The sequence below is a fragment of the Microcebus murinus genome, chromosome 16, assembly GCF_040939455.1.
Source record: "Microcebus murinus isolate Inina chromosome 16, M.murinus_Inina_mat1.0, whole genome shotgun sequence".
NCBI classification, from domain to species: Eukaryota; Metazoa; Chordata; class Mammalia; order Primates; family Cheirogaleidae; genus Microcebus; species Microcebus murinus.
This window is the reverse complement of record NC_134119.1, coordinates 34,659,966-34,674,365: the sequence shown is the minus strand read 5'-3', so window position 1 is coordinate 34,674,365 and position 14,400 is coordinate 34,659,966. Positions and strand designations below refer to the sequence as shown.

The 14,400-nt window shown below is 39.6% G+C and overlaps 1 protein-coding gene across 2 annotated transcripts in view; it reads right to left on the bottom strand.

Moving 5' to 3' along the window:
- RPRD1B (regulation of nuclear pre-mRNA domain containing 1B) overlaps nt 1-14,400 on the bottom strand; it is a 61,228-nt gene that overhangs the window by 40,938 nt on the left and 5,890 nt on the right. For both annotated transcript variants that reach the window (XM_012754994.2, XM_012754995.3), the window contains exon 3: nt 5,562-5,695. In XM_012754994.2, coding sequence (XP_012610448.1) covers nt 5,562-5,695 — 134 coding nt within the window. The remainder of the gene's footprint in view (nt 1-5,561; nt 5,696-14,400) is intronic.

The following is a 14,400-nucleotide window of genomic DNA, read 5'->3' as shown; positions in this document are numbered from 1 at the left end:
GAATCTATCCCCAAAGTCCCAACTTCCAGCAGATTCAGCACCTCTGAGGGATGTCTTACATACCTCCTCTCTCTGCTCTTTCCCATATACAGCCTCTTACTAGCCATCTGCCCTTTATCACAGCCAGTCAGGGCCACTGTCCCAATAGTCTCCTTGCCTCTAGTTGCTCCTTTTCCAACTTAGATTACACTGTCTGTCATCCTTCAGATACTGGTATCCATGGGGGACTGGTTCCAGGACCTTTCACAGATACCAAAATCTGAGCATGCTCAAGTCTCTAAGATAAAATGGCACAGTATTTGCATATAACCTACATACATCCTCCCATATACTTTAAATCATCTCTACATTACTTATAATACCTAATATAATGTAAATGCTACATAAATAGTTGTTATACGGTATTTTTAAAATTTGTATTATTGTTATTGTTGTATTTTTATTTTTTATTGTTTTTTCCTCCTGAGTATTTTCAATACACTGTCAGTTGAATCAGAGGATGTGGAATTTACAGATATGGAGGGCTGACTATATTCTATTATTAAATTAATCTTCCTAAAGCTGAGTTCTCACTCCATCTTGCCACTATTCAAAAACTTTGAATGGCCTCTAATGATTTTACAGTTTGCTCCTAAACTCAAGGTCTACTGGCTGTAAGGGCAATATCATCTTGAGCACTCCCTCTAAATCCCACCGCACCTGTACCTCCCATTAAAGCACCTGGCCTTGCTATTTTGTAGGGCTGCTGGCAAGCTTTCCTCTCTGATAGGAACATCAAGTGTCTGATTCCTCTACCTCCCCGTGGTGCCTAGGAAAGAGTCAGCAGGCTGGGGTGTGAAACCTCTTGAAGGCAGAGGAGTCACAGAGTTTGGAAAATGCTAGTGCTATGTCAGAAATGACTATCACTGCTACAAACTTAGCCATTATGATCCCCAGTATTGATAATCTAGAGATAGCCATTAAAAATAACCTACGATTTCCAGGTTTTATTTTCAAAAGCTACAAATTTAAAAAATGAAAATGAAAAAGAAAAAAATCCCTAGGAAATCTGTCAGTTCCATTTCTACTTCTGAATTTAAGTTAAGCCTTCCACTATCCCACTATCAATTCAGTTTCTGACCATGGGGATTATGTACACCCCTTTTCTACTCACTCAACTACTCTCCTGTTATACAAACACTGTGTGGTTACAAAGATTGCTTTTAAAAAAAAAAAAAAAAAACACTGTGGGCAGGCCAATGTCCTTCTGTCCTCATATTAGGCACCTTCTATTCTATCCTCCAACTTGTTCCTATGTCTTCAAGGGGCCTTGTACTCAGCTAACCTTCAAGTAATCCTAGTTACCTAACGGTTTACGTATGCCTGTTACTGACCTGATTTCAGTCACTATGGCAGACTATGGAACTAATCTTAGGGCAAAAAGCTGGCCTGCAGGCTTCCAAATCACACTACAATAGGCAGCCAGCTACCTATAAAACTGGATCTTCTAAAGCTGTGGTTCCCAACTCTCTGGCCAGATCAGTACCAGTCATTAGGAACTGGGCTGCACAGCAGAAGGCGAGCGGCTGGCAAGCAGGGAAGCTTCATCTGTATTTACAGTTGCCCCCCATCACTTGCGCCACTGCCTGAGCTCCACCTCTTGGCAGATCAGCAGCAGCACTGAATTCTCACAGGAGCATGAACCCTACTGTAAACTGAACATTCGAGGGATCTAGGTTGCATGCTCCTTATGAGAACCTAATGCTTAATGATCTCAGGTGTGGCTGAGGTGGTGATGCGAAGCACTGGAGAGCGGCTGCAAATACAGATTATCATTAGCAGAGAGGTTTGCACCGAGACCATAATAAATCAATTGCTTGAAGACTCCTATCAAAACCCTATCAGGGGCCAGGCGCCGTGGCTCATGCCTGTAATCCTAGCACTCTGGGAGGCCAAGGCAGGCAGATCGCTCAAGGTCAGGAGTTTGAAACCAGCCTGAGCAAGAGTGAGACCTCGTCTCTACTATAAATAGAAAGAAATTAATTGGCCAACTAAAAATATATAGAAAAAATTAGCTGGGCATGGTGGCACGTGCCTGTAGTCCCGGCTACTCGGGAGGCTGAGGCAGGAGGATAGCTTGAGCCCAGGAGTTTGAGGTTGCTGTGAGCTAGGCTGAGGCCAGGGCACTCTAGCCCAGGCAACAGAGTAAGACTCTGCCTTTATCAGTGAGTGGCAAGTAACAATGTAACAATGATAGAAATAAAGTGCACAAGAAGTGTAATGTACTTGAATCATCCTGAAACCATCCTCCCCCCTCCCACAAGACTATGGAAAAATTGTCTTCCATGAAACCAGACCCTGGTGCCAAAAAGGTTGGGGACTGCTGTTCTAAAGGATCCACCTGAAATTTTCTGAGGTTAAAAAAAGCACTCACAGATTTTATATTACTTTTTGTTTTTTCTTTTTGTTGCCCGGACTAGAGTACAGTGGCATCATCATAGCTCACTGCAACCTCAAACTCCTGGGCTCAAGCAATCCTCCTGCCTCAGCCTTCCCAGTAGCTGGGACTACAGGTGTGTGCCACCACGCCTGGCTCTTTTTTTATTTTTAGTAGAGACAGGCTCTAGCTCAGGCTGGTCTCGAACTCCTGGCCTCAAGTGATCCTCCCGCCTTGGCCTCAGAAGATACTAGGATTATAGAGATGAGCCACCGTGCCTGGCCTCGTATTACTTTTATAATGAGAAGAGAATCAGAAAATATTGTTTGCAACAGCTCTCTCATTCTTTGTTCTCTCACTGCAAAATATAGAAGTTTTTTTAAAAAGCACATTAAACTTCACTTACGGAAAGAAAAGAACCTGCAACAAATAAAAGGCTAACACTTGAGGCACAGTCCTAAAAGCATTCTATCTTTATCATCTCATTGAACCCAGTGGCCAAGTCCAGACGTGAACCTGGGGAAGCTGAGATTAGGATTGTGCTCTTAATGATCATGCTCTCCAGCCTTCCACAAAATCTGGGGAACTGAAAAAAGTGAAAGTCTACTCCTACTTTTGCTACTGGTTCAAATATAGAAACTCAGCATATTAGGTGTTAGAATGAGAGGGGCAAATAAAAAATCATATCATCGCCTACTGATGTCACCTGCATTGCCACAGGTAATCCTCACCACAACCCTATGAGGTATTGCCATTAATATCCACATTGCACAGTGAGGATGAGGCTCAGAGAGATCAACTGCCATGACCAAAGTCATACAGCTTTAGAAGTAACAGAGCTGGGATTCATACTCTAGAAGACTGAACACCTAAACTATACTAAGGTCCAGGAAAGGTGGGTAACCTGCTCATGAATTCAAACTATAATTTCAAGTCTACTGAATCCACGTACTCTCAGGAAAAAGTATGGTGTGAAGAACTTCAGCTTTAAAGTCATATAGACCTGAGTTTGAATTCTCCACTTATTTACATGCATGTAAATAGGTATAGCATGATGTTTCAAGAGACAACTTTAGAACAGCTGGGTCTTGCACCTGAGGAGACAGGTATATAAACTTATTAAGAAATCTCTAGTCCTAAAACAATTTCCAAGCGTATGCATTCTCCAATGTTATAAGAACTGTCAAAGTTTCAAAGATACACTTTTTTATTGCAAAAGTAAATTCTATGGATTTGCCTAAAGACAAAGAGTTACCCATGAATCAAAGCTAGGAGATAAAAGGACTATTCAAATTTAGAAATAAACTTCTGGGGAACTCATCAATATTTTGAAAGAATTGTGGTAAAATATTCTGATAACTCAGGCCCAGAAAAGACAGTGTTGAGATAGTGAGTTTGCTGGGACTGATATACAAGTTGAAATCTTCTGATATGTGTTTTCATCTTTACAGAATAGAGAAAGAGAAATTATCTATAGATCAGCATTATCCTCCATATACAGGAATATTGTCTTTGTTATTATTAATGTCCGTCTAGATTCTAAAAAAAAAAAAAAATCAGAAACCCAATGAAGCTATTTTTAATATTACCGCTGCCACAAATCCCCCAATTTGTTTGACTATTCTCCGAGTACAGAATTATTTCTCACTCTTATCTCACTTTCCTATAGCATCTAGCCTGTTTACTCAAAGCACATGTCCAGCAAATGTTTGTTAAATTGAAATGTAACATTAGTTTCAAACATACTCTTTCAGAGCTCTCCTACTTGCTCAAATGTGTCTTAAAAATCAGCACTATTTATCAACGAACTCGAAAGCAGAGTAAAGAGAAAAAAAATGCAGAATAATTCCCCCAAACGGTACAGAATACCTACAAAGGACACAACACAAACACTACCAGAATCCAAAATAGGAAACATCTTGCTTTTCAGAAGCTACCACCAGACTGACCCTAAAGTTATTTTCTATCAACTCCAAGGAAAATAATAATGACCTGCAGTGTGAAAGCGCTAAAGTCACTCATAGAAAGCCTTTCACCCTTAGTTTTACAGGAAAGTTACCCCACTGTAAAATGCACATAATTTTAGACCTAGAAGAGATCACAAAGGGTACACAATGAAGGGTGGCTGAATGAATGATAATGTCATATATGCTAGTCACAGCTAGGCTCTATAGCAGATGCATGTACAGAGTACTAGAGAACAAGGAGGGAATTGCGATATGCACTGAGACAAGCAAGGGAAGATGTCAGAATGAGAGCAGCATTCTTGGGGACTGAGTCCACCACACAGTAAAAGGGGCAGAAGGACATCTTGGGCAGCAGATGCAAAGGAAGGGGTGCCAACAGAGCATCCAGGGGGAAACTGTTGGTAATTCTGTATGGGCAAAGACTATGGTGCAAGTGAGGAAATGGCAGAAGAATCTGGAAAAGTAGGCTAGTTCAGATTAGAAAAGGTCTTCAATACTATTAGTACGGGGACTTGATCCTGCAGGCAATGAATATATATGCAGGCAGATCAGCTCTGTAGCTCAGGAACATGTCATGACAACTAGAATTAAACCATAACTAACTAGAAGCCAAATAACACTCCGTCTTACTCTTTAAAGAAAAAAATAACATAATCTCTTATAAAGGACTTGAGAAAATTCACATACACACAGACAATTCCTGAGGATATCCTGGGTTCAGTAAAGATCAAAATTTTAGCATGCTAATGATTATGTTCCAAACCACATCTGTATTTAATGAAACCATGTTGGTAAAAGGCTAAGGGACTTATCCAAGATCTACGGTAGTTAATGATAGCGATAGGACAAAGTCTTAGTCCAAGGTACTTCCTAGTTGACCACAACTGTAAACAACTTTGTTGTTCTTTTCCTCATGCAAGGAAAGTCTCTGAAAGACAGAAGAGAGCCAAGGAGAATAGACAGCAGAAGTCAGGGTGTTAGAGGATGAACAGCATGAGTACTAGAATCAGGCTTACACGCCGCGAGCACTACATAAATTCTCACCATCATTCATGATCATCTCTCTCTGAAGAATCATAAAATCGTTGGTGGTTCACAGCAACCCCCACTGCAGCTTTTCATATGTGATTCGAAAGTAGGCAAAGACCAAGAGCTGTAAACATGTGGTGATGTTCTACCTTTGGGGGGAGGGCTCTTGGAGTCCTCCATAGACAGCTTCAGCTGCTGTATGAACTCGCCGCCATACACACTTCTTTCTTGCCAGATGTTCAGCAATCTTTCTAAAGGTTTTTTACAGCCTTCATCTGCCTCTCTGCCCAGAAAAGATGAAAAGATATATATAAGCTTAAGATTTTTTGTTTTTAATTAGGACAGATCTATTTTTTTCAAAAAAAAATCAACAACTGACTAAATGATTTACATATTTAAAAACAGAAAGAATAAGGCACATATTGTGATACTTGGATACCCAAAACTTGACCAGAACTACATTCTTCCTGTGTGGCGAGGAAAGAGGGAGGGATCATGTCCTAGAAGTAATCTACCTTTTTTCCCCTTTGAAAGATGGTACAAACAGGGCAAAAAGCCAATGGCTGATTTTTACAGAGAATTATCAAAAATCGATCATATCAATTGTGACAGCTGGCTTTTTAAGAAAACATTAATTGAAATGTACTGTCAGACATTCTGCTGGGAATTAAAGTGGGCCCAAACTCACAAGGATAGAAAAAATGATTTAAAAACCCATAAATGTTTAAAATGGGAAATAAATGCTAACACACCCATCCATGCTAACACACCAACACCTCTACATGTATAAATCCAACCATACACACATATATACCAAGACTGATCTAAACTCTAGCTATTTTATAATTATTTTAATTCTTGGCTAAGTGTGTATTCCATGTTCATACACGTTGAACTGATAATCTTAGAACACACTGATAATGCAAAGAAGTTAGATAATTTTTTTCCTGACATACTAACTCTCGAAACAGAATATGAGATGACTATAACTGGCACTCAGTGTGAACCAGTTGCCTACCATAAAATATCAGACAGCAAGTAGAAGAGTGGGGGAAGACTTTCTAAAAGGAAAATTAATTCACTCCCCACCCACTGTGTTTCTATGAACTGTTCTGTCTTGTGAGGCTGTTTGAATGGCAGCGATCTTACACTGAATGACTTTAAACAAGAAAGGATACCTTGACATCTTAATATCTGTACTTAAGTCAAATATCTTTAACAGAAACTTCAAGAAGAAACCATACCAAATTCAACTGAAATGGGAATTCTATATATCCCCACCCTGATGGCATTTTTGTAAGCACTGAAGGTAAGGTGCACTTTCAGCCTAGCATGGTCAGATTGTATTACTTATGAATTATCAGTGGCAAATTTCACTGAACTGGGGCCAAAGGACTAACTCAGGGTACACACAAATTAATTCTTTTTTTGTTAAACTTTTTTATTTTTTAAGTCAGGGGTGAGGGTTAGGAAAAAAGAGAAAAACATTTCTACTGCTAAGTTTATAAAGCTTAAAAATATGACTTAATTATTTGATATTTGTGATAAAACACTTTTACTATTCTTTTTTTTTTTTTTGAAACAGCATCTCATTCTGTTGCCCGGGCTAGAGTGCCGTGGCCTCAGCCTAGCTCACAGCAACCTCAAACGCCTGGGCTCAAGAAATCCTCCTGCCTCAGCCTCCCAAGGAGCTGGGACGACAGGCAAGTGCCACCATACCCGGCTAATTTTTTCTATATATATTAGTTGGCCAATTAATTTCTTTCTATTTTTAGCAGAGACAAGGTCTCACTCTTGCTGAGGCTGGTGTCGAACTCCTGAGTTCAAGCAATCCTCCCACCTCGGCCTCCCAGAGTGCTAGGATTATAGGCGTGAGCCACTGCGCCTGGCCTATACTTTCAAAACATATCCAGAAGTGATTTACTTTTCCCCTCTTCCTCTGCTATCAACCTGGTCCAAGCCACCATCATCTCTTACCTGGATTACTACCATAGCCACATTACTGGTCTCCCTGCTTCCATCTTTGTCCTCCTATAATCTATTCTTGAGTTTTCAAAAGATAATTCTAGCTGCTTGCTGTGTTAAGACAGATCATGTCACTCCTTTGTTCAAAACTGCCAAGGTTTCTTCCCACTCTCCCTCAGAATAAAAGTAAAGGACCTTATAAGACTTCAACACTTTTCTAAATCCAGCCCATTATTTCTCTGGCCTCTTCTACCTACTCTTCAATCTTTCCTGCTGCCACAATAGCCACCTGGCCCTGCCTCAGAACCTTAACACCTAAAAGTTTGCTTTGCCTGAAACCCTATTTCCCCAGATGGCCCCATTCTCATTCCCTCTCCCCCTTCAGGTGTATGTGTAGTCACAGATCACCTTTTCAGTGAGTCCTTCCCTGATTTCCACCATGAAAATTACATCCCCTGCCTCTATTTAATTGGTTTCCATACAATTTCTCTTCTGATATAGCTTACCTTTTGTTTACACTCTTTCCATTTGAATGTAATTTTCGCAAGGGCAGGGATTTATTTTTCCCCCTCACTGCCATACCTCCTAACACAAGCATAATAAATACTTGTCAAGTCATCTTTTTTGCCAGGCATAGTGGCTCACACCTGTAATCCTAGCACTTTGGGAGCCTGAGGCGGGAGGATCGCTTGAGGTCAGGAGTTCAAGACCAGCGTGAGCAAGAGCCATAACCCATCTCTACAAAAAATAGAAAAATTAGCCAGATGGGGTTGTACGCCTACAGACCCAGCTACTTAGGAGATTGTGGCAGGGGACTGCTTGAGCCCAGAAGTTTGAGGGTACAGTGAGCTATGATGACACCACTGTACCCCTAGCCCAGACAACAAAATGAGACCCTGTCTCAAAAAAAGAAAATCTTTTTTTTTTTTTAATTTATAAAGGTTTCAGTAGTGGTACACTTACTTAACTTTCAACAATCACCTTACTGCACCAAGGTCATTCATATCAGAAATAATTAATCACTCACCAGCTCAACCAATGAAGGTTTTTGGAATACAAAGAATATTAAGGCCTAGGTTTTGACCTCTAAGGCTTGACCCAGTGGCTCCTCAGACCTCTTTAGCCTCATCTCCTTTCCATACTCTACCTGGAATTTCATATTCCAACAACACTTAACACATGTGTTTTCTATTCAGAACTTGTTCCCTCCTGTGCATGTGCCTTTGCTCATGCTGTCACCTCTCCTTTGAAGAGAACCACCAAAATGGAACAAGGCAAAAAGAAAGGAGAAGTTATAAGTAATTCAGGTAGCTGAAGTACAGACTGTGTGTAAATAGCAGAATCTGGAAGGACAGAGTGAAATCAGATTACAGATGGCCCCAAATGCCATATTAAGCACGTGGCCCATGGGCAATGAGAAGTCCCTGATGTGATCAAATGTATGGTTTAGAAAAATAAAGCCATTATAACTAATGTAACCAAATTGCAACTAATCAGAACATAATTAACTTGTACTTTTAACATAAAATCTGCTGTCTGCAGATTCTCTGTTCACTTAAAAGAAAGATAAACCAATCATGAGAATAAATTCTTATCAAGGATTTAATTAAAGTCGGGGATGGGGGGCCCTAGAACACCTACCTACTATCTGCCATTTTGGGGATATTTGGCACTGAAGACTAAGACTGGTTTTGAGCAGTTTCAGCCACATTACTATACAGTGGAAACTAATTCTCAAACCTGTTATAACCACAAAACATTTTCAAAAGGTTTTTACCACTAAAGGCTAAAGCCAAAAGAGGGCTCTAGTTTAATTAGTGAATACAATTAAACAAGATATGTTATTTCCTTGAGCTCTATAGTAAATTAAGGTTCTACTAGATAAGCTTCCAAGTTATAAAATGAAATATTCAAGAAATCTTTCTACTAATAAAGTAAGTAGCTCCAGTGAACTGGAAGTCACTTCAGCACCTGGAATCAGATATAACTAAAGCAACAAAGCAGCTGCATAACAGATGGATCAGGTTGATCTAACTCCATTCTGAACTGAGAAATCTTTACATAAAAAAGACTAAAAACTCTTTGCCACCAATCTATGAATAAAGTGGAAGATGATAAATAATTACATATACAATCTAATATTATGTTGAACACAGTATGTATTTTAATTCTAATCATAAATTCAATCACTGTCACTTTTCAATACAGATGTCAAAATTGACCTTAAAAGTGAAAAATGTATATTATACACACACACACACATAGAATTGCTGCTTGAGGTATTTGCTGGATACCTGAGGCCTTGTCACCCAGCCTTGGGGGCCTCTTCTTCCCCTATAGTTCTATGGCACTTTCTTGGTACAACCATATTTGTGTCTTTCTGTCTCATTCCATGCACAGCAGGACTACTGATAGGCCTACTAAGGGCAGGAATTCTTTTTTTTTTTTATTTTTACTTTTTTGAGACAGAGCCTCACTTTGTTGACCAGGCTAGAGTGAGTGCCGTGGCATCAGCCTAGCTCACAGCAACCTCAAACTCCTGGGCTCGAACAATCCTGCTGCCTCAGCCTCCCGAGTAGCTGGGACTACAGGCATGAGCCACCATGCCGGGCTGGCAGGAATTCTTATCACTTCCAACAGCAACTCATGTAAAGCTGGAGCAGAAACACTCCTTTGCAATTGTTCAGAAAACAGTTAACAGTAAGCTAGAGACTGCTACCCTTAGAAAGGCCTGCTGATAAGGTTGGCCCTTAGCTGGTATCTGGGGACTGGGATTTGGTGTCCCTTCCATTTCCTAATGAGTAAGGGTGGTTTACTGTGCCTAAACTGTTTGTGTAAACAGCTCTTAACGAACACCTGCTTTCTTTCTGGGAGCCTGGAATTTTGGCAGAGGGTGCTTATGTCACCAAGAGGTGGGGAACCTGCGGCTTCAAGGCCACATGTGGCCCTCCAGATCGCCAAGTGTGGCCCCTTAACCAAATCCAAACTTCACAGAACAAATCTATTTACTAAAAGGATTCGTTCTGTAAAATTTGGAATCAGTCAAAAGGCCACACTCAAGGATCCAGAAAGCCACATGTGGCCCCGAGGCCACAGGTTCCCAGGGGCGGTAGCAATGAGTTTCTGATGAGCTTTCCAGGTAGATTCACGCATGGTGTCACAATTCAATGGTGGAAGAATTAAGTATGTCTGTGTGATTCCACTGGGATCGGACTCTTGGAAGTTTATGCCCAGAGTCCTCCAGTCTTTGCCACATGTACCCTTACTGTCTGCTGATTTTGTCTGGTATTCTTTGGATTAATAAATCACCACTGTGAGTATGACTACATGATGAGTCCTGTGAATCCTCCTAGGGAGTCACCAAATCTGGGAGTATGCTTGGGGACCCATACATAACAATAGATAAATATGTGTATGGTGTTAACTACCAAAAGTATGTCTCCCGAAATTCTCTACTGAGCTTCAGTCTATTTTATCCATCAACCCATCTGGCATCACCCCTTGGAATATCTCCTAGTCATCTCAAACCTAACCTGGCCAAAATAAAACTCCTGATTTCCTCTATCACATCTTTTCCCCATCTTCAGTTCAGTAAATGGCACCATCGGCCATCCACTTAACATCAAAAACCCAGAAATCATCTTTGATCACTTTTTCCTTACTATTAATATCACCTCCCAATCAACTCTGATAAATCCTACCAGTTTTATGGGGGGAAGGGGGGAGAATCCGCCCCAAAGTAAGCATTCAATAAATAGAAGCTATTATTATCTTCTCGCTGCTTCTGAGTCCTAGCTGATGTCACCTCTAGCCTGCTCTATATTGACAGCCTCCAAACTCATGCCCCCACCCCTCCCTTGGCCTTTATACTCCCCACACCAAGCCACTTTTAAAGAAGGATCTTTAAAAAAAAAAATGCACATCGTTCCCCTGCTTAAAACTCTTTAACATCCCATCAGAATAAAATCCTAGCTCTCTCCCAAGGCTTGCAGTGTATGTGACTGATGCCTGTCTACTTCTCTGATCTCATCTAGATGCCACTTTTCCCTTTGCTCACTATGTTCTAATCATGCTGCCCTTCATTCTTTTAGCACGCCAAGATTATTTCTACCTTAAGTTCTTAATTATTGTTCCAACTTCACATAATTATCTCGAATGTCATTTCCCTAGAGAGGCCTTCCTTAACCACATTGTCTTGAAGAGATTCCACTCTAGAACTTCATTCCATTTTATTATATCCATATTATCACTCCCTGAAAGTTCATTTGATTGTCCTTGCTTGCCTTGGTCACTGCTGTTCCCCTAGTGTCTAGATCAGTACTTGGCACATAGAAGGCACTCAAATACATGTTGAATGAAAAATGACATGCACAACGGTCTCTAAACCGAGAAGAAAAGAAGGCACTTGTGTGGAAAACAAGTTCACAATCTGGTTAATTAAACTGCTACTCAAATCAAATCTACCCGATGAACTTGCAGTTTTCTCTGACTTGAGAGTTTTTTGTTTGTTTGGTTTTAGGTGGGAGGGAAAGAATTATGATAAACATAACCTAATCAATTTAGTCAATATTAATGGGTCAACTATGTTTATCAGCTGGCCACAAGAAAAAGCATACGGAAAGCATATATTAATTAGGATACCCTTACTGTTGATAAGGTACATCAGGATTGAAGTAGAGTTGTTAGACCTTCTGTTCTAATAATGTGATAGGGGAAAGAAGCTTGGAAACATGGGTATCCTGAATATGATACCCAAGCAGAACTTTAAAAGAACTACAAGAATGCAAACAAAAAGGAATTAGGGCTATTTTTTTTCTTTTATTGAGAAGGACAAGATTTATTTTCCCCACATTGTACCACTGAATCTGCCTAGTCGCTTTCACAGTGGCTTTTAGATAGGTTTTAACCCTTTGCACTCGTTTGCTTTATTCTCGATTCCTTTATTCTACTCAGGATTTAATTTTTTAAATACCTCAGATTTTACAAAGCATGGCAGTAGAATAAAAAACTGGAGTTTCTTTTCATACAAACTTATTTATTTGGATTTTTTAATATTTCAAATTATTGATACATTCAAAGAGTAATTTTAATCTCTATAATTTTTGCTAACCGTGTCGAGTCACATTCGACATCCGAGTGCAAAGGGTTAAGATGTTCCCAAGTAGAAAAGGAATTTTTAATCCTGGTATTGTCCACCTCCCTTCTCCCACCGCTTTCTATTTACCCTTTTCTGGTTTGGAGGCAGCTAAAAATTATTGATCAATTTTTAAATTAAAATGTTTTGTTTACTATCCCTACAAGAAATTATTCCAGCCAATTCCCTAGACCAAATCTTTTCCCCAATGAGTTAATGTTAATTAATTCATTCAACAAATATTTACTGAATCCCTACTCTGTGCCAGAGCATACCACAATGTTGCCCAACCCTGCAACACCATTTACTCTGAGGCTATTAAGTGGTATTCCCTAAGCTACGTAACCCAGCAGCTCTGTTACAGACACTCTGCTATGTGCCTGGAATACAGTAAAGAACAAAAAAGAAATAGTCCTTCCCCTCATGGAGCTTATAATCTGGTATATTCCAATGAATGAATGAGTCAAGAATTCATCGTACTATGTACTTTTAAACATAGTGTCTTTAGCCTCTTATCAACTCTGAAGAGATAGGTGATGTCCTCCCTTTTTAGCCAATTGGGAAACTTGTGCTCAAAAAGTTACATAATACATCCGTGGTCACTCAGTGTCTGAGGCAGAGCTATGCCAATATCTAAGAAACTGTGAAATAAATCTCCTCAAAATAAGAAATTCTCTAATTTCTACTATTCTAGTAGTCTGTTCTAAGCTTATTCTCTGAGAACTTATTATTTTTTCAAGTTAATAATGCATCCTGCTACTTCAGTGTCCATGTTCATCAAAGAAGACCCAGCTATGAAGCCGACAAATAAATGTATGTTTTCATCTCTAGAAAGCCAGGTGTCATTTCTTTCTCTTGAATTTCTAATTTTATTCCTTCAAACTTTTCAAACTCTGCAAGGAATGTCGGACCTAATTTCTCATTTAAGGCCTTTCACTTACAATTTAGACCCTAGAACACTTTGTTCAACCCACTAGTCTCCTTTGCACTCTTCCCAGTTTCCTTTTGCAAAGATCTATTTTTTTTTTTTTTTTTTTTTTTTGAGACAGAGTCTCACTCTTTTGGCCAGGCTAGAGTGCCATGGTGTCAGCCTAGCTCACGGCAACCTCAAACTCCTGGGCTCAAGCAATCCTACTGCCTCAGCCTCCCAAGTAGTTGGGACTACAGGCATGTGCCACCATGTCCGGCTAATTTTTTCTATATATTTTTAGTTGGCCAATTAATTTCTTTCTATTTTTAGTAGAGATGGGTCTCACTCTTGCTCAGGCTGATTCTGAACTCCTACCCTTGAGTGATCCTCCCACCTCGGCCTCCAAGAGTGCTAGGATTATAGGCGTGAGCACCACGCCCAGCTAAATCTATTTATTTTTATGTTTACTTATAAACATAATATTCTACTGAAAGATAGTTTTTCTTTGCTTTTCCTGGACATCTAATTTGTGCCTACAAAAAGCTTTTGTTTTTAAATGAAGAAAAATTATTTATAAAATTTTTAATCCAATGTATGCTTTCTATATTAGCGACTTGTGTGCTCTAAGCTCCACTCTTCTCTGCCACAAAAAACAACTGCAGCAGAATTAACATAATACAGCCAGCGCAAACACCTACTTTTCATACTAATAATTACTATTTTTGCAGTTACAGTAATGACTAATATCTTTAGTAAACTGACATCTAGAAATCCAGAAAGAAGTAAAACAGAAGGCAAAAGCCACTAATATCTTGCTATTGAGGTTATGTTACTAAAACGTTCTCTTACTAGTTAGCTTTGTTTTTTGATTATAAGCTAATGAGACAACTCAGCCAAACCAAGGAAAATACCATACTCAAGAAATAAATTCTGTAAATGAATGTATCTGGGGGAAAAGATGTACTTCAAGTGCAAGTTG